At 42.5% G+C, this 27,990-nt stretch overlaps 1 protein-coding gene and 1 pseudogene across 1 annotated transcript; one reads left to right on the plus strand and one right to left on the minus strand.

The window, feature by feature from the left end:
• Window positions 1–3,002: 3,002 nt before the first annotated feature.
• Window positions 3,003–4,305, minus strand: LOC115176481 (telethonin-like; annotated as a pseudogene).
• Window positions 4,306–7,065: 2,760 nt separating this feature from the next.
• On the plus strand, window positions 7,066–27,762 carry LOC115176348 (frizzled-6). The gene is made up of 9 exons (XM_029736275.1): window positions 7,066–7,259; window positions 9,160–9,311; window positions 10,980–11,291; window positions 18,626–18,822; window positions 19,119–19,527; window positions 21,712–22,314; window positions 24,796–24,944; window positions 25,150–25,587; window positions 25,707–27,762. The coding sequence occupies exons 3-9, from the start codon at window positions 11,106–11,108 to the stop codon at window positions 25,861–25,863; spliced, it is 2,139 nt and encodes a 712-aa protein (XP_029592135.1). The 5' UTR covers window positions 7,066–7,259; window positions 9,160–9,311; window positions 10,980–11,105; the 3' UTR covers window positions 25,864–27,762.
• The last annotated feature ends 228 nt before the right edge of the window (window positions 27,763–27,990 follow it).

A 27,990-nucleotide genomic window follows, 5' to 3' on the forward strand; every position in this document is an offset into this window, starting at 1 on the left:
TGAGGCATGGTAATCCTCTATCTGCTGTATCTACGGCCAGGAACAAGTTGTTTCACTCCACCCCAGACAAGGGTGCTGGTTCTAGGCTGAAGCAGTAGCCCAGGGTGCCCAAGGTTACTATGTGGGAAGGTGGGACAGAGGTGTGGAACTGTAACTGAACTTGAACTAGGAGGACCATGGACGGGACCTCTAGAGATCATTCAGCTTCTGCTAATGTGATGCCTAGTCACTCTACCCCTGCCTTTATGTACATAAATGCAAATACCTCGTATATAGCTTCATTATTTTGTATTTTATTCCTCTTGTGACATTTAAAACTTGATTTGATTGATTTGACTGGATTTTGACAGCAGTGCTCTGCATAGTGGAGCAACTACACTGAGTGTACAAACATTAGGAACACCTTCCTAATATTGAGTTACACCCCCTTTTGCCCTCAGAACAGTCTCAGTTCATCAGGGCATGGACTCTACAAGGTGTTGAAAACGTTCCACAGGGATGCTGGCCCATGTTGACTCCAATGCTTCCCACAGTTGTGTCAAGCTGGCTGGATGTCCTTTGGGTGGTGGACCATTCTTGATACACACAAGAAACTGTTGAGCATGAAAAACCCAGCAGTGTATTACCATACCCAGTTCAAAGGCACTTAAATGTTTTGTCTTGCCCTTTCACCCTCTGAATGACACACATAAACAATCCATGTCTCAATTGTCTTAAGGCTTAAAAATTCTTATTTAACCTGTTTCCTCACTTTCATCTAAACGGATTGAAGTTGATTCATCAACTCACATCAATAAGGGATCATAGCTGTCACCTCGATTCACCTGGTCAGTCTGTCATGGAAAGAGCAGGTGTTCCTAATGCTTTGTACACTCAGTGTATACTGAGTGTACAAATACCAAGCTGTTTTTCCATAGTAACTGTATGTTCGCGATGCCACCTTGTGGCATAGATGTTTAACTGCATTATCAAATACAACATTACCACAGAAATGAATTAGTAGAGTACCACAGTATGAGTCATAATACCCATAAAACCTAGTGGTCAAAAAGGGAAATGGTTCCAATAGTTTTTCCACCATTCATTTTTCCGTAGGGGATTAAGAAACACTTAAAATAAGGGCTGTGTTTTGTGTAGGCATACCCTGACATGACGTTTTGACAACCGTGTAAATGTGACTTTTATCAATATATTTGCCTGTATTTACCCCCCCCCCCCAAAAAAAACTATGAATGCTAATTAGCTGCTAACGTGGCTACCATAAAGAACTACAAAACCCATGATAATTTGGACGAGCCTGACGATCCGAGGCAAAGGTAATAATCTCTGGATTAACTATCTAATGTTAGCTAAATTTAGTAATGAATAAATTGGCTACATTTCTTTAAATTGACAATTCTGTGAACTGTCTTGTGCAAGTTTTAAATTGGCACAGTACCTGTTAGAAAAGGTGTCAGCTAGGTATGACTGCAGGAGCTTGCAGGGATTTGCAGTCTTGCATGATGTCTACTTTGATGATAATTAGTATTTTCGAAACTGAGAGTAAATAATGATGAATATATTGATAAAAGTCAACTTGTCTGAGAGATATTTATATGGTTTTCAAAACGTCTTGCCAGGGTAAGCCTACATGGAACACTGTTTGAATGTTAAATGACGAGACAGAGGCATGGATGCGAGTAACCAGTCTTGTTCAGTATATTGCAACACATCCGGGTATTTCAAGCACGCCGGTAAAACACGAGTTGCAGTAATTAACATTTACCAACAGATGGCATCACTGTGCCATCTTACACCCATAACATCTTTCCTTTTATAAAATAGGACAGGAGCTGTCAATTCACTAACAAAACAAACCTAGTAATACTTTCCAACATGAACAGTTTAGTATTTTTTTTTTTTTTTTCAGGTAACAACTGAACACATTTTGATACTCTCTTCACTTTTATCTCTGTCTGTCAACAATCCCTAATGGGAAACCTACAGATTAAGTCTTTTTGGTGGCTGGGACAGACGCCCACAGCGTGAAAAGACAGGGGGCTTGTCTGCGAGGACTGCGGGTTCCCGCACAGGCGTGTCACCTGACTGTCTAAGGGGAGTATTGATGGGCGAGGGAGCGGCCGACCTGTGATCCCCTGGCTCTTCGCCCAGTGCCTCAGGCCCCATGTGATTTGCTGGGGTTCTGTCTTTTGTCATGCGACCCCTTTGACCATCAGGGTTCTGAGTAGGTGCTGGCTCAGCAATCCGAAGGTCAACCCTGTTACGACGGTACCGTGATCCATTCACCTCGACCAAGTAGGAGCGTGGTGCCACTTTCTGTACACAGGATCCGAGTCTCCAGAGGCCAGTCTGGTCCCCTGGTAGTGGCTTCATCCGCACCGTTTCACCCACCCTGAGCTCAGGTAAGTCTTTTGCTGATTTGTCATAGATGAACTTGGAGACCTGTCTTCTGTGACGTAGCTTCACCAGCACGTCTGTCACCACACATGGCTCCAGGAGAGTGCTGGCTACTGGCAGAGCTGCTTTTAAGCGCCGTGCCATGAGGCGCTGGGCCGGGCTGCTATCAACAGATGGCATCACTGTGCCATCTTACACCCATAACAAACACAGCCCATATTTCCCTATGGGAAAAATGGTGGAAAAACTATTGGAACCATTTCCCTGTTTGACCGCTAGGTTTTATGGGTGTTATAACACCTCCACCGTGGGGCTCTATTACACAGAACCTTTAGAATGTTGTTACTGATGTCAACTATAGGCAAGTCTGTCTGAATGAAATTAAATAAACACACCTGTGAAAATACATACTGAATGGGTGGGGGATGAGATCCCATAAATAAATCCTTTGTTTGGATTCATTTTTATTATTTGATGTATTTATTACGTTGCAGATCACATCACAGTACACCAGTCAAAATGTTACATGTGGGTATAGGAAAGGCATATTCATTTCCATCTTGATGCTTCACCACTAGATGGAGACATTAACTTCTGTTTCCTTGTATCACAGCAGCGGCTAATGTCCATGACAATACCCTAGACGTCCTACATGAGGTTTGCCAATAAAAAACTTTCCTAGGTTGAATATACTGACCATGATGTCTATGATACTGATCCAGAAAATGTTGTCAATTCACTTTATCCTTTCCACATGTTAACAGCTCCCTCAACATAACTTTCACAGACAGAATTATGTTAAAATTAAAAGTCTCTTTTATAAAGACATGAATAATTCCCTTCAGCTTTCCCTTTGTCCATTTACACATTGCTGATATAATTTCCTCTGATTTTACATTTTACCTCCAACGTCCTGCATTCATTCTTCCCGTTCAACCCCTGAAGGAGTGTGATATAAGACTGGATGCCCTGAAGTTAACACGGATAGGTTGGGAGACTTTAGGCAAGTCCTTAGTGATTTCGAAAATCTCCTGTTTATCTGAACATACTTCTTTGGCGATCATCTCAAACTCCATGATAGACTTGTACTCTGATGGAGAGGGAGATCTGTACAGGTCTTTGGGCGAGGCGGCTTTGCTGGGAGTGAAGATGGACACACGGAGGGCATTCTTGTATGGCAGCTGGTACTACTTCAGCATTCCACCCCTTGTGCCCATCTTGATCCTCTGACTGGAGTTTATCTGGACCAAGAAATGAGCCACCTGTTTCTGCTTGTAGGTCTCCTTTCTCGAGGAGCCATTTTCAAACAATGTGGTCCTGGAATCAAGCAATAGCATTTTTTAAAGAGCCGTTTCAAAGTGTCCTGCTGTTCTTGCTGTTCTTAGACACGTGATTAGTAAGACCAATATAATCTTTGTGAAAATGTCTTCATTTAGTGAATGATGATAATGAATTTGTGGCACACATTGAACATGAACAACAGCACTGGTCTGGAACAGTGATTAAAAGATAAATTTGATGAAACTATCTATCATGCTAATATACATACTGTTGTTCTGGTCTCGTTTCCATCACCAAGTCCAACCAAGTGGCCTGGTAGGACTCCTTCTTCTCCTGGTCCTTCTCTTTACATCGCAGTGGACATTTACCAGATACACATCCCTACTGTTTAGACTGTTAATCTTGTGTGTGTAGAGGATAGTGTAGAGAGAGATGAGAGAGTTGACTAACTCCCTGTTAGATGTGCTAATCTATAGGCTTCTCTGGGAATTGCTTTTGGCTGGAGATGAAGGACAATTGGTCTGTGTGTGAGGTTGTGTGTTGTAATGTGGTTCTCCAGAGCCTCTTATAATGTTACGGTTCTATTTTTACCCTACTACATCATACCATTTCCAATGCTGTCACCATGGTTGGCTCAGGTTGGTTGGAGTTTCAGGTTGGTTCACAGCTGTCCTGTGAGGAAGGCGACCAGTGGAAAGAGTGACTAACACCAATTTAATTTCATTGAGTTGTATTAGTGTTGTATTAGCCAGTCCAAACCACACAAAGAGGTTAAAGGTCAGTCATGCTCCTCAGACTTCTCAGATACCTCATAGGCTAAATGCTTCAGGATATTTCTCAAGGTAATATGACCTCTGGTACCACAGTTGAGCACATAGTATACATTGTATTTAATCTTTCACCCAAATGCTAGAGCCAAAGTACAGGGAACATTTTGATCTTCATCTGAATGTATTTAACATTCATTCATCATCTCTTTGTTTCCCCCAAAGAATTGTACAGTTGTATAAATAAACCTAGGTGGAGACTTAGAGTAATGTTCGGAGTCCATTGTTCTTGAAACATGCGTCAAAGTTTTCATCATCAGTGCATGTATCAGTGGACAGATTACCCAGGTATTCCTCAGTAAGGGTTGCCCTGAACTTATATCTGTACAATAATTCCATGTGCTGATGTAGAAGTATAGATCCTGGAAACACTAGCACGCCATCTGGAAGTTTTGCAATAGATGGACCTCTCTTTACATTGTCCTTTAACAATACTGATTTTGTCACTGAACAGATTGACCAGGTTTGAGTAGTAAAGAATATATTTAAGATATTTTCAACATCAAGGCCTTTTTAGCGATGCCATACATGTTATCTAGATAATTTTCTAAAGAAAACAGAGAATTGTACAAGTTGACGTGTGTCTTTACTGATCACCAATCATCACTTTGGACAAACAATATTTTATGCCACATTTGTCATAAACCAGCTGTGGGTCTCACAAGCAAGTTGTTGTGTATCTAGTTCCTTTCTGTTAAATGTGATCTTTGCTTAACACCATTTTAATAACAACATGGTAGATTAATCATCGAAACTAAGAACTGACTATTTAGATGTGATCATTTTCTTCTAATCATAGTTTTAGGGAGGAATAAAAACACCAATAAACTACACTGAACAAAAATATACAGTTACAGCTCATATAGGGATATCAGTCCAATTTAAATAAATGAGGCCCTAATCTATGGATTTCACATGACTGGGCAGGGGTGCAAACCGGATGTGGAGGTCCTGGGTTGGTGTGGTTACATGTGGTCTGTGGTTGTGAGGCCGGTTGGACGTACTGCCAAATTCTCTAAACCGACGTTGGAGGTCTCTTATGGTAGAGAAATTAACATTACATTTTCTGGAAACAGCTTTGATAGATATTCCTGCAGTCAGCATGCCAATTGCACGCTCCCTCAAAACTTGAGACATCTGTGGCATTGTTTGTGTGACAAAACTGCACATTTGTTTGTGGCCTTTTATTGTCCCCAGCATGCTGATCATGCTATTTAATCAGCTTCTTGACATGCCACACCTGTCAGGTGGATGGAATATCTTGGCAAAGGAGAAATGCAGGGATGTAAACAAATTTGTGCATAGACTTTGAGAAAAATAAACTTTTTGTGCATATTTTTTATTTCAGCTCATGAAACATGGGACCAACACTTTACATGTTGCGTATATATTTTTGTTCAGTATATATTGATAAATCATGGCTGATGGGTCTATGAGACAGTAAGAACTTTTTGGCCATCAAGGAAAACGCTATGTTTGGTGCAAACCCAACACCTCTCATCACCCCGAGAACACTACCCCACAGTGAAGCATGGTGGTGGCAGCGTCATGCTGTGGGGATGTTTTTCATCGGCAGGGACTGGGAAACTGGTCAGAATTGAAGGTATGATGGATGGTGCTAAATAAAGGGAAATTCTTGAGGGTAAACAGTTTCAGTTTTCCAGAGATTTGAGACTGGGATGGAGATTCACCTTCCAGCAGGACAATGACCCTAATTATACTGCTTTTGCAACACTTGAGTGGTTTAAGGGGAAACATTTAAATGTCTTGGAATGGCCTAGTCAAAGTCCAGATCTCAATCCAATTGAAAATCTGTGGAATGACTTGCTGTACACCAGCGGAACTCATCCAACTTGAAGGAGCTTGAGCAGTTTTGCCTTGAAGAATGGGCAACAATTCCAGTGGCTAGATGTGCCAAGCGTAGAGAGACATACCCCAAGAGACTTGCAGCTGTAATTGCTGCAAAAGGTGGCTTTACAAAGTATTGACTTTTAGGGGGTGAATAGTTTTGCACGCACAAGTTTTCTGTTTTTTGGTGTTATTTCTTGTTTGTTTCACAATAAAAAATATTTTGCATCTTCAAAGTGCTAGGCATGTTGTGTAAATCAAATGATGCAAACCCCCCAAAATCTATTTTAATTCCAGGTTGTAAGGCAACAAAATAGGAAAAATGCCAAGGGGGGTGAATACTTTCGCAAGCCACTGTACCTCATACAAACTTTCCCTCTTTCCAGCTTTGAAAATGTACTGTCGATGATTCAGGAACAGAACAGTCAAAATTGATTATGTCATAATTCAGTGCCACATGCCATTGTCAGCAATAGGTGCTGACAAGGAAGCTACACTGGTGTCACAAAGCTTAGTACTTCAAATACATCAGCAATTCTTCAGCGCAACTTCACATGGAAAATGAAATGAACAAGCTGTCACAGGCTATGGCGTGGGTTCTTGGCATTACCCTCTAGCCGTGAGGCTGAAACTCAGTAAGCTGGTATTGGGCAATGACAGTTATCTTGGATTCATCCCAATGAGAACAGCCTGTTCTGTTGAATCCATCAGTTCCCAAGGAAAATATTTATGATGCGGAGTTATCATGGCACTGAAAGGAAATGAGCAAAGGTTGATTTCAAACAACAACAACAGAGCATAAGGCTACTTCTGATTGAATCTAAAATATTTGTTATTTGTTTCCTTTCCTCGGATAATGCTTTTTATAACTTTTTAACATATAAAATATGATTCATCACTCTCCAGGTATGGTATCAAGACTAATTCAAGGTTGAGTAGGCTAAGTAAGAATTTTGTCCACAAATGTACTGACATTTCTGTTATATGTAAATAGTTTATGATTAGTGAAAGCAATAATGTAGTTATTTTGTTAGATACTTCATCCTATTAGCAGAAATCGTATTTTTTCAAAGTCCTTTTAGCTGTCGGCTGTGGCGTTAGCTGTTCGGTCTGAACTGATTCAAACTGATTCACAAATCATGGGAATGTATCGTGCTATGCAGACTTTGACTCCATCTGAGGCAGGTGTTGCTAGGCAAACCCCTGCACTTGCCAGGGGGTTGATAAAGCCAATGTGAGAAACGTGCTAATAAACATTTGTGCTATGAAACAAAAATAAATACGTCACTCTGACCCACACATTTTTTTTGCTAGATTCATGATAGTGTTGTTCGACAAAGCAAGGAAAGTAAACTTCAAAACTTGATGTTTTATTGGAATTTGCAGCTGTTGTTGGTAAGTAATGAATCTGCTAGCTTCTGACAAGACTTTCTATATCTTTAAGTGTCTGATATCGCTGATTTAAGACATTTCAATTAGGTCTGAATGGTGAGGAAACATGATAGGGTTGGTGGACATAGGCGGAGAAAACAGGACATTGTCCAAGACAAGATCCAGTGGGATAAACAGAAGAGTGAAATACATGTGATTAAGTTAAAGATGCAGTCCGGGATCTTAAGCACAACACACGTGTGAAATATTGTACGATGTGGATTCATAACATTTCATACAAATTGCAAAAATGTAACATATATTATGAAATGAATGACAAAGTACACCATTGGATTACATAGTAAACAAAAAAATGTGTACCCATTTTGGCTTGTGAGCACTACATTCAAAACTACTGGCTGAAATTATCCAAAAGTTCTGGAGCATCACTTTAATGTTTGCCTGATGACAAACTGAATTATTCAGCTCCATTGTTCCTACAAACCGACGTCAGTGGGCGTGGCGTAGCGTTTCGCCGGAGCAAGGAGTTTGGCTGGCCAGGCATCTTTAATTCTGTAGCATCAGGTTGCAGTGGTCGTCCACTTACGGGTATATGATGGAGGCTACTTGTGTGAAAGAAACAACTGCCGATGGGACAGCGTGAATAGAAGTGTTTTTCAAGTAATAGGTTTTCTAGTAAATCTTTCTTTGCTGAAGGCAAGTCAAATGCTATGCTGCCAGACCCAATCACCCAGTTGAGAAAAAAGTGAATGGACAGCACCTTTGATCAAAATGTGAAGGTATAGAATGCAGCCGAGATTGTAGGCTATTATTGTGTTGATGACATGTGACCCCCTAAACACGACTTCAGTTACTGTAGTGCACTGCCTCTCATTTGTTTTTATAACCTGATAGGCCTACTATCTAGTCGCTAAGTGTCTCAACTCAAGACTTCTGAACTTTATGTGTCAAGATGTCTCCAGACATCAAGATGAAGATGAAGGCTGAGTCCTATGCATGACATCTAGATTTTTGCAACCGATTTCTGTCCCCAAAATTGGCTACAATATGATACACTGTAGGCCAATGCTTCGTAGAACCCTTCCTGCCATCTGCTGGTGAACCCAGTCAATCACATAATACAACCATGATCAGCATTTCACCTGCAGCCTTTTTATGTGAATTTTGTATCTTTAATGTACAGCTTGAATTCTCCCCTTACAGTGAAAAATATAATAATTTAAGAAAAGTCATCATTAAGTTGTACATTATGATTGCGTTATGATGCATGTATTATCTGAGATGGAGGACTATCCATCTACTTTTAATAGTACCATTATAAAATACATAATGTTTGTGGCTTCACTGTCTACGCTTGATAATAGCACCTGCATATGACAACGGCCGGTATTTCCCCCTGATTGTTACTGTATAGGGGTGTTGTATCGAACACGGAGACAGACAGGATGTGGAGCTGAAAGAAAGAAGGCGGAGAATAGTTCAAAGTCGCTGGAAACATTGTCGCAAAATCCGAAAGGATTGCAATGGAACGATGCCCTTTATTTAGGGAAAACTAACAACGAAAGGGTAAGTGTAATTGTGTGACTTTTCTGCCCTTGTCTGAAAAAAATGTTACATTCGAAACTTATCGAGGCCCTTTCCAAGGCACTGAGACAGGGATATTTACTAGTCGCACTTCCCGAAGTTGGCTCCCAGACATGGGGAACAAATGGAGTTTCCGAATGCCAATTTGGGAAAAACACGAAGGAAATGTATTCTAAGTATTCCATGTAACTGCAGTGTAATTTTCTTAGGGTTTATTATAGGGTTTATTCTGAAGTAGTTAGATTTTTCATTTTTAAAGTAAAAAACATGTTTTTTAAAATAATTTGACTGGAGTGTACGTGATTTGTAACCAAGTCAAAACATTTTACTATTCAATAGCCGTTTCTCAGTGCTATTTCGGTTAGTAGCCTAATTTGGGAATAGAATATGTTTTTGTTGGCTAAACTATTCCAAGCTACTGAACGTGATAGAAACAGTCACGTGGTTCGCTATATGCCAATCGATACAGTAGGAAAACATTAGATTGTTTGGTAAAATCATAATAATAATCATTAAATCAGTTTTGATTGATTTGTTTATTGTTAAAGCAATTCTCTCCACAGCTCAAACACACACATACATGTAAACATAAATAAAACAACCATACAAAAGTGCATAGGACTATTGCAGCAGATGAAAAAGTGAAATTATGTTCTGCAGTACAGTAAATGAAACACTTATTGAATGCAAACTGCATGCATACCAGACAGTGCTTTCTGTGAATGATTACCTGTGTGAGATTAAATGGTGTGGCATGCTCCAATTAGACATTGTTACATACCAGACTTCACAAGACACTTAAAGCGTTAAGCCTGTATCAACAAGCTGATGCTGTTATTGAATTAGTTTGCAATTCAGTGTGCAATTCCACCACATAATCTATTCTCCACAGCAGAAGAGACTGGACAGATGTATTTCTCACTAGCAATATTCCACTCAGATCAATATGAATTATCTGTGTGTAACCTTTATTTAACTAGGCAAGTCAGTTAAGAACAAATGATTATTTACAATGACTTAGTAAAGTTTATCAGTAAGGTGTTAAAAATATTGACGATCAAGGCCCAATGCAGTGAAAAAACGTGATTCCCTGTGTTTTATACATATTTTCACACAATGAGGTTGGAATAATACTGTGAAATTGTGAAAATTATGATAATGCCCTTTTAGTATAAGAGCTGTTTGAAAACGCCACCTGAAATTTCAGCCTGTTTTTCTGGGATGGTGTTTTGGCCTGCCTGGTGATATCAATTACTAATAGACCAATAAGAAAGAGAGTTCAAAACCTCTCTGCCAATAACAGCTAGTTTTCAGTTTTCCCCTGCCTACTGAGACCACTCCCAGACAGTCCTAGCAAATATCTTTGCTAAGAAGCTAATAATTTTTTGGGGGACCACTTTAATTGAAAACAATCACAGTAAGGTACTTAATTGTTAACCAGAAATGATTTGATATTGAGAACAAAAACTGCTGCATTGGACCTTTAATGCTTTGGAACCAAACTCCATACTAGCCCTTCAAAACATACCAGATAAATTATACTCAGGTTTTTTTTAAAGCTTGGGATTTCCGAACATACCACCGTGCCGATGCCGTGGTGGCTGATGGGAATGTTTTACCTGTCATTACTCCTTTTGTCTCCATGGATAGGACCCCAGCAAGCCTAGAGGAATGTGGATGAAGAGTGATTTGGCCTCCAACATAAAGTTATCCCTCCACTGAACCAATTAGAGCTGTTTATACACAAAAAGTTTAGCCTAGCAACCAACTGCCACCATGCTGATACCCAGGCTGGTCTGGGTGTGCCTGGCACTGATAGGGGTGAGGAGCTGCCACGCCCACAGTCTGTTCACCTGTGAACCCATCAAGGTGCATCGATGCCTGGGAATGCTCTACAACATGACCTTCTTCCCCAACATGATGGAGCACTATGACCAGGACATAGCAGCCAGCAGGATGGAGGTGAGTGTTTCTCACTGTGATTAAACCCTTAGATTTCCCACCAGACTTGGAGCATAGAGGGGGAAAAAGACCTTGCAGTTTGTTACAGATGTAGGATCTTAATTTGAGCCAGTTTGCTACAGCAGGGAAATTATCCTAAAATATCCTGCAGCAATAGGAAATGGGAATTATTATGTGGATTATAATTAATGTACATTTTTGTAGGGTTTGATACATTTTTCGTAAGGGAAAATCAAGTCTAAAATGTCAAAGAGGAAATTACAAACTACAGAAGACTTTTTAAACCTCAAATACCCAACATGATTTAAATGACCTGCATCACAGGGAATTTATCCTGCTGCAGGATGATCAAATTAAGATCGTACATATGTAATAGCTTTTTATCATATGTTTGCCATGAATCCAACAGGTGCAAAAGGATAATTGTGTATTAAAATAACTATTTTTCAAACCATTCTCTATGAACTTGCTAAGATGTAGAGGAAATGCTATCTTTTTAATGGAAAAATATTTCCTTAACTTCTTGAACTGTACTGTTGGTTAAGGGCTTGTAAGTAAGCATTTCACTGTAAGGTCTACACTTGTTGTATTCGCCGCATGTGACAAATAACATTTGATTTGATAGCAAGTATTGAAGCATGTGTGTCTTAACATTCTCAAAGGTCTTCCATCCGCTCTCGCTGTAGCTGCAGTGTTCAGTTACATGTAATGTAGTTTACGAAAGTTCAATCAGAAGACTGAATGCTCGTTTAACTTCATCCAGTAAGCATAACATAATTCGCTTTTGTTTCCTATTCTACAGGCATACTGGGAGTGAATACAAACGTATCAAAGTCAGCATAGCGTCTTGTTTCTTCTCTTTCCTATTAGCCACGTGTGGAACGTCATTCACCTATTTACCTTATAGCCTATAAGCATGGCACAATAATGCACATTCCTCACGCTTGCCCATGGACTCACTTTTGCAATGATCACCTTCTTCTCTCAACCAATGGGTGTAAATCTAGGGAGGTATTTATATGTCATATTACCCTCATTCTCTCACTTGCTGTTTTTCAGCAACAGTTTTCAACAACCATCCACCTCCCCACCACCACCAGTTATAATGACCTTAAGGCCCGTCAGTGGAACTCCTTTCCCCAGTGGGGGGGTTTCGATGCCAGCAGTCCCACATAGGGCTACCAGCCATCTTTGCCATAAGAGACCGACCCTACCGTTATGCTTTTTTTACACAGAGCAGGACATAGATCGGAACGCAATCATGGTTACATTAAGACACCGTGGAGATATGGGTTGGAAAAGGTACCTCAATGCAGGGATGGGATATACCTGAACTTCAATAGAGGAGGCAGTACCGTGTGAGTGTTCTCTTTTTGCTTTGAAATTGTACTTCAAATGTTACCTTTATCCACACTGAGGAATTGAGAAGATTGAAATACTGCTAGTTTCCCCACCACACTGATACATCTAGAAGATTGAAATACTGCTAGTTTTCCCCCAAAAACGTCCCTTTTCGTCCTCATGCTAGCTAGCAGTAGCCACCGCAGCCATTTTGGAATGGCAGTGTCAGCCAATAAGCTCCCTTGTTGTTCATTCCATAATGGCTGCTGTGGCTACTGGTAGCTAGCATGAGGACGAAAATAGTTTTTTGGGAAAACTAGCATTATTTCAATCTTCTTGATGGAACAGTGTGGATAAAGGTAAAATTCAGACTACAATGGTATATCCCATCCCTGCATTGAGGTACGTTTTCCGACCCGTATCTCACGCCGGCTCCACAGTGTTTTAATGTAATCATGATTGCGTTCCGACCTCAGTCTAAACAAGCTTAACGGTAGGGTCGGTGTTCTTTGGCAACCTGCCATCACATCATCTGGCTTTGATCCCCAAACTATTTAATAAAATGTCATATTGCATTCCGTCTTTATGGTTCATTCAGTTAAGCCTGTACTCGATTGAAATCGGTGTGGGGCAGACAGTGATATGCTGGAGGACTCTTTGTGTGCTGTCTATCTATCAGGCTGAGCTGAGGTGCACCTCTTATTTCAGGACAACCTCAGGGAGCCACAGAGAACTCTGGGTACTTTGTCGTGTGGGGCGGCCTTTGATTTAGGAGAGGAAGGGGAGGGAGACACACCAACCTCACACAGACTAGCCAACATTCCTCCTACATTGTACTCTTTCTCTCTCTCTCTCTCTCTCTCGCTCTATTTCTACCTCCCCCAAATCCTAATTTCTTTGTCTCTCACTCCTTCACTTCCCTTCAAAGTGTCAGTGTTAGGTCTTTAAAAAAAAAATATATATATATATATTTCATTTACAATTTCGCAAATAAACACTGGAGTGATAGATGTGCAGAAGATGAATGTGCAAGTACTAGGGTGCAAAGGAGCAAAAAATAAAGAATAAATAACAATATGGGGATGAGGTAGTTGGATGGGCTATTTACAGATGGGCTATGTACAGGTGCAATGATCTGTAAGCTGCTCTGATAGCTGATGCTTAAAGTTAGTGAGGGAGATATGAGTCTTCAGCTTCAGTGATTTTTGCAATTCGTTCCAGTCATTGGCAGCAGAGAACTGGAAGGAAAGGCGGCCAAAGTAGGAATTGGCTTTGGGGGTGACCAGTGAAATATACCTGCTGGAGCGCGTGCTACGGGTGGGTGCTGCTATGGTGACCAGTGAGCTGAGATAAGGCGGGGCTTTACCTAACAAGGACTTATAGATGACCTGGAGCCAGTGGGTTTGGCGACTAATATGAAGCGAGGGCCAGCCAACGAGAGCATACAGGTCACAGTGGTGGGTAGTATATGGGGCTTTGATGACGAAACGGATGTGATGGACTGCATCCAATTTGCTGAGTAGAGTGTTGGAGGATATTTTGTAAATGACATTGCCAAAGTCAAGGATCGGTAGGATAGTCAGTTTTACGAGGGTATGTTTGGCAGCATGAGTGAAGGATGCTTTGTTGTGAAATAGGAAGCCGATTCTAGATTTAATTGATTGGAGATGCTTAATATGAGTCTGGAAGGAGAGTTTACAGTCTAACCAGACACCTAGGTATTTGTAGTTGTCCACATATTCTAAGTCAGAACCGTCCAGAGTAGTGATGCTAGGCGGGCGGGCAGGTGCGGGCAGCGATCGGTTGAAGAGCATGCATTTAGTTTTACTTGCATTTAAGAGCAGTTGGAGGCCACGGAAGGAGAGTTGTATGGCATTGAAGCTCGTCTGGAGGTTAGTTAACAGTGTCCAAAGAAGAGCCAGAGGTATACAGAATGGTGTCATCTGCATAGAGGTGGATCAGAGAATCACCAGCCGCAAGAGCGACATCATTGATGAATACAGAGAAATGAGTCGACCCGAGAATTGAACCCTTTGGCACCCCCATAGAGACTGCCAGAGGTCCGGACAACATGCCCTCCGATTTGACACCCTGAACTCTATCTGAGAAGTAGTTGGTGAACCAGGCGAGGCAGTCATTTGAGAAACCAAGGCTGTTGAGTCTGCCGATAAGAATGCGGTGATTGACAGAGTCGAAAGCCTTGGCCAGGTCGATGAATACAGCTGCACAGTATTGTCTTTTGTCGATGGCGATTATGATGTCGTTTAGGACCTTGAGCGTGCCTGAGGTGCACCCATGACCAGCTCGGAAACCAGATTGCATAGCGGAGAAGGTACTGTGGGACTCGAAGTGGTCGGTGATCTGTTTGTTAACTTGCATTTTGAAGACCTTAGAAAGGGTAGGATAGATATAGGTCTGTAGCAGTTTGGGTCTAGTGTCTCCCCCATTGAAGAGGGGGATGACCGCGGCAGCTTTCCAATCTTTGGGGATCTCAGACGATACGAAAGAGAGGTTGAACAGGCTAGTAATAGGGGTGGCAACCATTGTGGCGGATCATTTTAGAAAGAGAGGGTCCAGATTGTTTAGCCCAGCTGATTTGTAGGGGTCCAGATTTTGCAGCTCTTTCAGAACATCAGCTATCTGGATTTGGGTGAAGGAGAAATGGGGGAGGCTTGGGCAAGTTGCTGTGGGGGGTGCAGAGCTGTTGACCGAGGTAGGGGTAGCCAGGTGGAAAGCAAGGCCAGCCGTATCTATAGTAATAGATGCATGCAGTACCTACTGCTGACAGACAATCTGACCAAATGGCCTGTTGGAAAGTGTGCCATAATGGGATCTAGGTATTGTTATGAAGTTGACTCTCCTGTTGCTCTTCTGTTCACTGTTATTCAATAGGATTTTCCGGATTGAGGACTTGCCCTTTCCTTTAGGGGCCTTGTTCCTGTTACGATGTCAATGTGCCAATATTCCACTAGTATTTGGCAGCTTAGTATTAACACTTTCAGCACCTGTAAGGAAATAGACCTAAATAGAGTGAAAAACTAGTATATGTTTTCAGTATACATTACAAACTCAACTAATGCATTTTGAAGTTAGGATGCCATATTGCGTAGCCAGCCCTTTCCTGCAGTCAAATTACCTAATCACCTTCTAGTAGCTTCATGGGTGAAATGTTATTCATATTTTCATAATTTAATAATTGATAAACTTTTTTTTTTAAACGGCCAGAAATCCGGTGTTTCTATGTCAAATGGTTTTGTTATATTTCAGTCTTCTGTGATGTATATAAAGTGTAATATTGAGATGCAACATTTTTATTTAATACATTTCAACTCTATTTCTTTACATTTTTACATTTAAGTCATTTAGCAGACGCTCTTATCCAGAGCGACTTACAAATTGGTGCATTCACCTTATGATATCCAGTGGAACAACCACTTTACAATAGTGCATCTAAATCTTTTAGGGGGGGGGGGGGTTAGAAGGATTACTTTATCCTATCCCAGGTATTCCTTAAAGAGGTGGGGTTTCAGGTGTCTCCGGAAGGTGGTGATTGACTCCGCTGTCCTGGCGTCGTGAGGGAGCTTGTTCCACCATTGGGGTGCCAGAGCAGTGAACAGTTTTGACTGGACTGTGCGGGAACTGTGCTTCCTCAGAGGTAGGGAGGCGAGCAGGCCAGAGGTGGATGAGCGCAGTGCCCTCGTTTGGGTGTAGGGACTGATCAGAGCCTGAAGGTACGGAGGTGCCGTTCCCCTCACGGCTCCGTAGGCAAGCACCATGGTCTTGTAGTGGATGCGAGCTTCAACTGGAAGCCAGTGGAGAGAGCGGAGGAGCGGGGTGACGTGAGAGAACTTTGGAAGGTTGAACACCAGACGGGCTGCGGCGTTCTGGATGAGTTGTAGGGGTTTAATGGCACAGGCAGGGAGCCCAGCCAACAGCGAGTTGCAGTAATCCAGACGGGAGATGACAAGTGCCTGGATTAGGACCTGCGCCGCTTCCTGTGTGAGGCAGGGTCGTACTCTGCGAATGTTGTAGAGCATGAACCTACAGGATCGGGTCACCGCCTTGATGTTAGTGGAGAACGACAGGGTGTTGTCCAGGGTCACGCCAAGGTTCTTAGCACTCTGGGAGGAGGACACAATGGAGTTGTCAACCGTGATGGCGAGATCATGGAACGGGCAGTCCTTCCCCGGGAGGAAGAGCAGCTCCGTCTTGCCGAGGTTCAGCTTGAGGTGGTGATCCGTCATCCACACTGATATGTCTGCCAGACATGCAGAGATGCGATTCACCACCTGGTTATCAGAAGGGGGACATGGTATAGGTGTTTTCTTTTTTTAAAGCCCATAACCATGTGTGTGAGGTGTATATTTGTTTAAGACTACCAAGAAACACTCTGTGTGACCCTGATTTAGCCCACTGCAGTAAAAGGTTAATTGAGTCATTGTTATCCATAGTCAAGGGACCTTGTGTGGAAATCCACAGTAGAGGGATCAAGCTTTTTGAATGAGGATATACAGAGGCCCCAATTCCAATACACTCTAAATGTATTCCTATTTACAGTGGCTCCACAGAAAAATACAAGAAACGGCAGATTGTAGACTAAGAAGAGCTCTTTGAGATGGAGTTTGGGACCTCCAAAGAAGTGAAACAAGGACTCATACAGTCGGAGAACCAGTTCCCCAGGCCCCATCTAGATCTGGCCTGCAGCCAGCCTGGAGCTGGGGAAACCGTCAGGGAGAGAACGTTGAATAGTGTGATTGTTAGATTTGCCCTGTGTTGATGGCTGGATTGATGGGGAAATGTTGCTTATACAGTATAAACATCGGCTGGATTTACTGCCTCCAGCAGTCATAGTTCTTTCTGCATAACTGCATTTGTAAACTGAACAGGAATGTTTGATAACCTGGCGTATCTGATCTGAACCAAGTGGCCCTTAGGTTAAGATGGCCACATGATACAGTCTGTAACCTTTGAAGGATACAGTTATAATTGTTTTGGGAATGATTTGTGGCAGTCGTTACAGATGGTATCTTAAGATTTTGTGATATGGTCGTTACTTCGACAAGATCTGTTTATTTGGATTAACTCTGTTAAGCGTGACTCAACAATGCCAAAAATAACCATTCATGCTTTGGAAAGATATGTTTTCATACTTTGGTAGAAATCACTGTGAACTTCTTAACGGTTGTTAGATCAGAGCTGCAGCTTTAGTGTGATGGAATGGATACTGAGCAGAAGCCCAACAGTTCTGTCCATTCCAGTCAACATCCCTCTTGACTCCTGGTTTCCAAATAGTCCCAGAGTCATTTCCTGATGCCCACCCCCACCCCCCTCTACTCAAATCTGTTGAAACTGAGACAGCCTGTGAAAGGAATCCTTTGTGTGGCACCATAATACAGTGCATTACAGCCTCTTATGTACTGTAGCATTTTTAGCTTTTCCAACCAAGTCACGTGTACAGGAAAATAAAACAATTCTATTTATGGATCTGCCCATGGCAAGGGAACTGCATGGACTGTATTGTGGCCGTGAGTGACAGCATTAACTTCACGTTGACTGACTTTTTAATTACAAACTGTTATGATGTCTAGATGAATCTAGTTGAAATCAATATTGGTTGTTGGATTAAAAACATGCATGACAATTTGTTCAGCTCCACCCTTACAGGTACAGCTACAGGAGCACGGTACTAGTATTTACTAGGGTAGCAAAATTCCGGTAACTTTCCCAGGTTTTCCCAAAATCCTGGTTGGAAGATTCCTGGAATTAGGACAGAAATCTAGAAACTACAACCAGGACTTCTAGAAAACCTTTGAATTGACAGAAAGATACTGGAATTTTGCAACCCTAGTAATTACAGTATGTTCTTGAACCATAAAAATCTGAATGGATCTATGTCTATCTTTCGCTCTCTCTCTCTTTCTCCCTCTTTCTCTCGCTCTCTCTCTCTTTCTCTTTCACTCCCCCTCTCCCCTTCCCTCCCTCTGTCTCCATAGCCCTTCATGCCGCTGGTCAACCTGCGCTGCTCTCCAGACGTGCATCACTTCCTGTGTCAGGCCTTTATCCCTGCATGCACTGAGGACACCAAAGTGATCCGGCCATGTCGTGACCTGTGTGAGAAAGTGAGGTCAGACTGCAGGAAGGACATCAGCACCTTCGGCATCACCTGGCCTCCGGAACTGCAGTGCGACAGGTAAATGTGACTGAGTTGAACTCAATTCTCCAGGTCTTAGGCCAGGTTACTCATCACGTGTGCGAGGTTCACCGAACCCACAACATCTGTTACATACATAGGCGTGTTGTACTGTGCCAAGTTTTATAGATGAAAAGGCACATGCCTGACTTTTTTCAGATTACCAAATAGTAAGCGTTTATAAACTGCTTGCTAACAGCCAGTTGACCAGTTATTACATTTATCAGCACTAAGTTTATGAAATGGTATTCATTTAGTTATGGTTTTGATTCTTTACCCTACTTTTTTCCCTCTAGATTGGATGATTGCCTATATTCTCCAGATGGCTCAGTCCTGCCACCAACTAGACTGACCACACCCAAGACCTCTCTGTCTGCCAAGAGGGACATGGGCTTCTGGTGCCCCCTTCAGCTGAAGACCCGACCCGGCCAGGGATCCACGTTCCTGGGTGCCGGGGACTGCGCTCCCCCTTGCTCCAACATGTACTTCAAGCCCCATGAAATCGAATTCGCCAAGACCTTCATCGGGGTGTGCTCCATCGTCTGCCTCTGCGCCACGCTCTTCACCTTTCTCACCTTCCTCATCGACGTCAAACGCTTCCGCTACCCCGAACGGCCAATCATCTTCTACGCCGTGTGCTACAGCTTCGTGTCGCTCATCTACTTCATCGGCTTCCTGCTGGGGAACAATGCATCCTGCAACAAGGTCTGTTTATGTCTGTGTCTGAAATGGCAACCAATCCCCCTGTATTGTGCACTCCTTTAGACCAGCCCCCAGAGCCCTATGGACCCTGCTCTAAAGTATTGTACTACAGTGCATTCGGAAAGTATTCAGACCACTTTTTCTACATTTTGTTACATTAGTTTTATTCAGAAATGTATTTAATTGTTTTTTTCCTCATCAGTCTACACACAATACCCCATAATGACGAAGCAAAAACTGTTTTACATTTTTTTGGGGGCAAATGTATTAAAAAAATATCACATTTACATAAGTATTCAGACCCTTTACTCAGTACTTTGTTGAAGCACCTTTGGCAGCGATTACAGCCCTGAGTCTTCTAGGGTATGACGCTACAAGCTTGGCACACCTGTATTTTGGGGAGTTTCTTCCATTCTTCTCTGCAGATCCTCTCAAGCTCTGTCAAGTTGGATGAGGTGTGTCGTTGCACTGCTATTTTCAGGTTCAAGTCCGGGCTCTTGCTGGGCCACTCACAGACATTCAGAGACTTGTCCCAAAGACACTCCTGCATTGTCTTGGCTGTGTGCTTAGGGTCCTGTTGGAAGGTGAACCTTTGCCCCAGTCTGAGGTCCTGAGTGCTCTGGAGCAGGTTTTCATCAAGGATCTCTCTGTACTTTGTTCTGTTCATCTTTTCCTCGATCTTGACTAGTCTCCCAGTCCCTGCCACTGAAAAACATCTCCACAAAATGATCCTGACACCACCATGCTTCACAGTAGGGATGGTGCCAAGTTTCCTCCAGACATGACGCTTGGCATTCAGGTCAAAGAGGTCAATCTTGGTTTCATCAGACCAGAGAATCTTGTTTCTCATGGTCTGAGAGTCCTTTAGGTGCCTCCTGGCAAATTCCAAGCGGGCTGTCATGTGCCTTTTACTGAGGAGTGGTGTCCGTCTGGCCACTCTACCATAAAGGCCTGATTGGTGGTGTGCTGCAGAGATGGTTGTCCTTCTGGAAGGTTCTCCCATCTCCACAGAGAAACGCTGGAGCTCTGTCAGAGTGACCATCAGGTTCTTGGTCAACTCCTCTTCTCCCCCGATTTCTCAGTTTGGCCGGGCGGCCAGCCCTAGGAAAAGTCTTGGTGGTTCCAAACTTCTTCAATTTAAGAATGATGGAGGCCACTGTGTTATTGGGGACCTTCAATGCTGCAGAAATGTTTTGGTACCCTTCCCCAGATCTGTGCCTCAACACAATCCTGTCTTGGTTTTTGCTCTGACATGCACTGTCAACTGTGGGACCTTATATAGACAGTTCTATGCCTTTCCAAATTATGTCCAATCAATTGAATTTACCACAGGTGGACTCCAATCAAGTTGTAGAAACATTTTAAGGAGGATCAATGGAAACAGGATGCACATGAGCTCAATTTCGAGTCTCATAGTAAAGGGTCTGAATACTTATGTAAATAACGTATTTCTGTTTTTTATTTTTAATAAATGTGCAAAAATGTCAACATGTTTTTGCTTTGTCATTATGGGGTATTGTGTGTAGATTGAGGAAAAAAATGAATTACTCAATTTTAGAATAGGGCTGTAACGTAACAAATTGTAGAAAAAGTGAAGGGGTCTGTCACGACTTCTGCCGAAGTCGATGCCTCTCCTTGTTCGGGTGGTGCTCGGGGGTCCACGTCACCGTTCTTCTAGCCATCATTGATCCATTTTTCATTTTCCATTGGTTTTGTCTTGTCTTCCTACACACCTGGTTCCAATCCCATTCATTACATGTTGTGTATTTAACCCTCTGTTTCCCCTCATGTCCTTGATTGTTTGTTGGTATGCTCGTGATATTCGATTGGTGTGCGACGGGTTCTTGTACCAACGTTTATTTTATGTACTTTGGTTTTGGAGGTTTTGTTTTACGTTATTAAACTACTCCATGTATACCAAGTTTGATTCTCCTGTGCCTGACTTCCCTGCCACCTACATACACTGCATGACAGGGTATGAGTACTTTCCAAATGCACTGTATGTAAGGAATAGGGTGCCATTGGGATACAGCCCATGTCTTGTGATGTATGTCCTGTGATGATTTCTGAAGTCATGTATTGTGATGTTTTATATGTATGCCAGGTATACTTATTTTCCTAGCAAACTTCTCTATGGGACATAAAAGTAGTCATTCATTCGTTAATCTATTTATTCATTCATTCCAGGCGGTGCACCCAGCTGCCATGGACACGGTAGTGTTAGGCTCCCAGAGTAAAGGCTGTACGTTACTCTTCATGCTACTCTACTTCTTCTCCCTGGCCGGCATCGTCTGGTGGGTCATCCTCACCATCACCTGGTTCCTGGCCGCCGGACCCAAGTGGAGCTGCGAGGCCATCGAGAAGAAGGCGGTGTGGTTCCACTCTGTCGCTTGGGGGATCCCTGGAGCACTAACCGTCATGCTACTGGCTCTCAACAAGGTGGAGGGAGATAACATCAGCGGGGTGTGCTTTGTGGGGCTCTATGATCTGGACGCGCTGCGGTACTTTGTGCTGGCGCCGCTGTGTATTGGGGTGGTGGTGGGGCTGTCTCTGCTCCTGGCTGGGATCGTGTCGCTCAACAACGTGCGTCAGGTGATCCAGCACGATGAGAGGAACCAGGAGAAGCTGAAGAAGTTTATGATCCGTATTGGAGTGTTCAGTGGTCTGTACCTGGTGCCCCTGGTCACTCTGCAGGGGTGTTATATCTATGAACAGAGCCAGCGCTCCACCTGGGAAAACACCTGGATCAATGACCGTTGCCAGGAGTACAGCATTCCCTGCTCACACAAGGTAACACACGCTTAGCACTAGAACATTTTCAGAATAATTTGATTTCTCTATGAAGATATGCTGCTGCAAAATTCATCTAACATTAATAGATGTTAAAAATCATTGCTCTTATGCCTTCTTTCAGCCACAGTAAAATGTATGATTATATTTGGCAGATGTTTAAATGGTCTCATTAAGCAATAAGGCACGGGGGGGGGGTAGTACTCTACAACATCCGTAGAGTACGACCCTACCTTACACAGGAAGTGGCGCAAGTCCTAATCCAGGCACTTCTCCTCTCCCGTCTGGACTGCAACTCGCTGTTGGCTGGGTTTCCCATTTGTGCCATTAAACCCCTGCAACTTATTCAGAACGCTGCAGCCCACCTGGTTTTCAAACTTTCCCAAGTTCTCCCATGTCACCCCGCTCCTCAGCACACTCCACTGGCTTCCAGTCGAAGCTCGCATTCACTACAAGACCATGGTGCTTGCCTACGGAGCACTGCCTCTCCCTACCTATGCTCAAGCCCTACACCCTAACCTGAGCACTCTGTTCTGCCACCTCTGGTCTCTTGGCCATCCCACCCCTATGGAAGGGTAGCTCCTGCTCAGCCCAGTGCAAGCTCTTCTTTGTCCTGGCTCCCCAATGGTGGAACCAGCTTCCCCCTGACAGCAGAGTCCCTTCCCATCTTCCGAAAACATCTGAAACCCTACCTCTCCATAGAGTATCTTAAAAAATCCCCCTCCCAAAAAGGATAATAATAAAATATTCCTGAAACAACAAAATTGCACTTGACCCCCCACCCTCTTTCTAGCTTTGCTGATTGAGAAAAAGTGTACTTACTGTGATATGTGGTTGTCCCACCTAGCTATCTTAAGAGGAATGTACATCTCTCTGGATAATCTGCTAAATTACTCAAATGTAAATTCTCTCAACCAGCTTCACCTGGAATGCTTTTCCAACAGTCTTGAAGGAGTTCCCACATATGCTGAGCACTTGTTAGCTGCTTTTCCTTAACTCTGCGGGCCGACTCATCCCAAACCATCTCAATTTGGTTGAGATCGGGAGATTGTGGAGGCCAGGTCATCTGATGCAGCACTCCATCACTCTCCTTCTTGGTAAAATAGCCCTTACACAGCCTAGAGGTGTGTTGAGTCATTGTCCTGTTGAAAAACAAAATGATAGTCCCACTAAGCCAAAACCAGATGGGATGGCGTATAATTGCAGAATGCTGTGGGAGCCATGCTGGTTAAGTGTGAATTGAATTCTAAATAAATCACAGACAGTGTCACCAGCAAAGCACCCCCACATCATAACACCCTCTCCTCCATGCTTTATGGTGGGAAATACACATGTGGAGATCATCCGTTCACCCCTACCACGTCTCACAAAGACACGGCGGTTGGAACCAAAAATCTCTCATTTGGACTCCAGACCAAAGGACATATTTACACCGGTCTAATGTCCATTGCTTGTGTTTCTTGGCCCAAACAAGTGTCTTCTTATTGGTGTCCTTTAGTAGTGGTTTATTTGCAGCAATTTGACCATGAAGGCCTGATTCATACAGTCTCATCTGAACAGTTGATGTTGAGATGTGTCTGTTACTTGAACTCCGAAGCATTTATTTGGGCTGCAATTTCTGAGGCTGGAACTAATGAACTTATCCTCTGCAGCAGAGGTAACTCTGGGTCTTCCATTCCTGTGGCGGTCCTCATGAGAGTCAGTTTCATCATAGCGCTTAATGGTTTTTGCGACTGCACTTGAAGAAACTTTTAAAGTTCTTGACATTTTCTGTATTGACTGACCTTCATGTCTTAAAGGTATGATGGACTGTCGTTTCTCTTTGCTTATTTGAGCTGTTGTTGCCATAATATGGACTTGGTCTTTTACCACATAGGGCTATCTTCTGTATACCACCGCTACCTTGTCACAACACAAGAGATTGGCTCAAACACATTAAGAAGGAAAGACATTCCACAAATTAACTTTAAACAAGGCACACCTGTTAATTGAAATGCATTCCAGGTGACTACCTCATGAAGCTGGTTGAGAAAATGCCAAGAGTGTGCAAAGCTGTCATCCAGGCAAAGGGTGGCTATTTCAAGAATCTCAAATATAAAATATATTTTGATTTGTTTAACACTTTTTTTGGTTACTACATGATTCCATATGTGTTATTTCATAGTTTTGATGTTTTCACTATTATTCTACAATGTAGAAAATAGTCAAAATAAAGACAAACCCTTGAATGAGTAGGTGTTCTAAAAACCTTTGACCGGTAGTGTGTATGTCTAATATTTCACGGCTAATGGCTTGGCCATATACCACAACCCCCCGAGGTGCCTTATTGCTATAATAAACTGGTTACCAACGTAATTAGAACAGTAAAAAGTATTTTTATGTCATACACGTGATGTACCACGGCTTTCAGCCAATCAGCATTCAGGGCTCAAACCACCCGGTTTATAATACAGTTTATAACACTGTAATGTTGTGTTTCAGACTACAGAGTCTGGTCGTCCGGACCTGTCCCTATTCCTGATTAAATACCTTATGACCCTGGTGGTTGGGATCTCAGCTGTGTTCTGGGTCAGCAGCAAGAAGACCTGCTCAGAATGGGCCTTCTTCTTCAACAGGACCAGGAAGAAAGAGTAAGGACACTTCACTAATGCCTGTCTCTCAACTGCTGAAACAAATCATATTTTTCCATGGATTGTATCCCAAATGGCACCCTAGTGCAAAAGTTGTGCATTATATAAGGAATAGGGTGCCATTTGGGAAGCAACTTGGGTTTTTACAGTATGCAACATTTGCAGATAGAATTAGAACACAGTAGAATTATATTTCTCTATCCAGCCCCATTAGTGAGAGCCGCAGAGTTCTCCAGGAATCCTGTGAGTTCTTCCTCAAACACAACAGCCGTGTCCAGCACAAGAAGAACCACTACAACCCCGGCTCCCACAAACTCAAGGTCATCTCCAAGTCCATGGGCACCAGCACCGGTGCCTCAGCCACAGGCAACCACGGCACCTCAGCAGTGGGCAACCATGAGGCCATCCGGGGTCAGGCTTCTTTTTCTGAGGCCAGGGGCTCATCTGAGGCCTCCGCCAGGGAGCAGCTGGAGAGGGGCAGCTCCACCCGTGGCTCCAGGCTGGGGGACAGGGACAGGGAGAAGCAGCCCAGTGGACAGGCCCTGTCTGGGGGGAGAGAGGGGGCAGAGAGACGTAGTAAAAAGGGCAGCTCCAGCAAGGTTAGCAGCCGCTCAGAGAGCTTCCACAGAGTCCCAGAGGGAAGGTAAAGACAAATACTTTCACCCTTTTGCCAAAGTACTTTCTGACCTATACATACGTACTTCAAAAGGTTTTGTCCGCTCCACTGTTAACAGGTTATTTTTTTACAAACTTGTCTTGTAGGATGACTCCCCGGAGTGAACTATCAGAGACGAGACAGGTGCCCAGTGGACAGCACCTGGCTTTAAGCCACTCCCACAGTGGCAGTGCGAAAGGCTCCGTCCCTCACCTGGTTCGCCAGTTACCAGAGGAGAAAAAGGACAAGGACAGCAGCTGCTGAGCCCAACCAGCAGGCTCCTATGATACTTAACACCAACAAAGATGGGTGGACTGAGTGTCTGCTGGTTTTTGTTCTGTTCTTCCTTTCAAATTAGCAACTGATTTTAGCCTGTCATACCATACCAGATGTGTACACTCTCAGAACAATCAGTGATATTAGTGGATCGATTAAGTACCAGAGCGAGAATAGAAAGTTGAGAAAATCCAGAGGACAGGAGTTTTCCTTCGCACCACAGAGACAGGAAGGAAGAGACTAGGTGGGCCACCAGGGTCCTAGAGAGTTCCCTTCAGTGACCGGCCCAACAGGTGTAGCTACTGTACATCAGTCAGCTTGACTGGATCACTGGCCGCATCAAGGTGAATGAGGTTAGAGAATCATGCAGCTCTTCAGACCAATGGTTGCATTTCCCTGCTGTAAAACAGTCACTTAGTTTGACATATTGTTTATTTACTTATGAAAGCTGTACTTTTCTGAGGGTAGATTGATATGTAAAGTGTGTAGAATATACACTGGCAATATTTATGTAAACTATTTTATTTTCTATCACTGGACTAGTCTTTACACTGAGTTTAAGCGCTTGAAAATCTGAAAATCGTGAATGTTTCACCAAACAATCAGAACTTCAACGATATCTAGCTGTGGTGGTTAACTCTTTTTATTTTATTTTTGTATTCAAATGGTTAATGTCATGTGTGTGTAGACAATTCCATCATGAAACAATGAGTAGCAAGCATAGCGGTTCTGTAGTTAAAGTAATTGCAGTAGACAGGAGGTTCTCACTACCAATACACTCAGTATGCTACTTTACTTTCATTCCTTTTCCATTACTGTGTTTTCAGCATATCTATAAATAGTTACATAAGCATTTTTCAATTTTGCTGACTCCTCATGAAATTAATTTCCAGTAAATCTGAGTGGGGCATGTGTTTTTTTTATACTACAGTTTCTAGAAGAATGTGCCTCGTGAACTAAATCATGGTCTTCAGATAACCTACTTTTTGTCTACCTACAGATGCTTTACATGTGTGACAGTCATTCCATGTGCATATTCATCTCCAGTGAAATATGTGGACAAAGTAACCAGGCTTATCTCTTGACCTTATTTATGTAAGTTGTTGTGATTGGACAGCTCACTACACTTAGAGATGAACCCAGTGCAAAGACTGAGTGATACTGTACAATTTGTACAGAGATAGAATGTCTTTTTTTGGAGTTTATATTTCTGTTACGCAATTATCTTTAAACCAAAACTAGTAGTATGTATACCTAACATAACTGATGATCCAATATGAAAACACCAGTAGAAAAATCAGAGACGAAATCCAATCCAAAGCATGTACCTAGTTGAGTTGATCTTTTTTGACAAATGTGTGGGTTTTGTTTTTCAGTATTTCAATTGTCATGATTCTTACCGGTAATCCATGAATTGTGTTAGACTGTACACGTTTTTCTTGCAAGCATTTTCCCGTAAGGCCTGTTGGGAATAAGTCTTGCACACTGTATTAATAAAAACCATTTATCCATCCATACATACTCACAATAATTTGATAAGTATTTGAATCCCTCCATGCTGAATTGTTTTATTGTCTTTAATCTGACCCTGTCCTTGATCTTCATCCATATCTATTGTATAGTATTATGTGGCTATCAGAAGACAAAAGTTACAGCTAAAGGAATTTGTTATCTTGCTTCCACTCCTTCACACATGAATAATATAACCACTACTCATCCTTGATTGCAAATAGACTTGTTTGGGCTATAGATTTTTTGTTGTTGTTGATATTTTAAATTCCCTATACATTTTTGTGAACTTTTGTAGTCTTATGTTGTATGTATTATTTGATATATTTTGTATCAATTATATTTCCTTTTAATAAAAGATTTTTGAATAAAATAAAATGTCATTTGTCTTATGAATGGATGCCTAGTTTTGTATCGCCCATACAGATAGTGAACCATGTTGTCATGTTTGTGTTAAATTCCGCGTTCAAAACAACCGGGAACTCAGAAATCTCAGACTTCTGACTTCAGTGCGTTCAAGACGGGAAGAAAATAGCTCCGACTGGGAAAACTCTTTTTGAACGTTCATCCAACTCGGAATTCCAAGTCGGAAACTCTGGTGTCTTT

Source organism: Salmo trutta, chromosome 37 (assembly GCF_901001165.1).
Source record: "Salmo trutta chromosome 37, fSalTru1.1, whole genome shotgun sequence".
Taxonomy (NCBI): Eukaryota; Metazoa; Chordata; class Actinopteri; order Salmoniformes; family Salmonidae; genus Salmo; species Salmo trutta.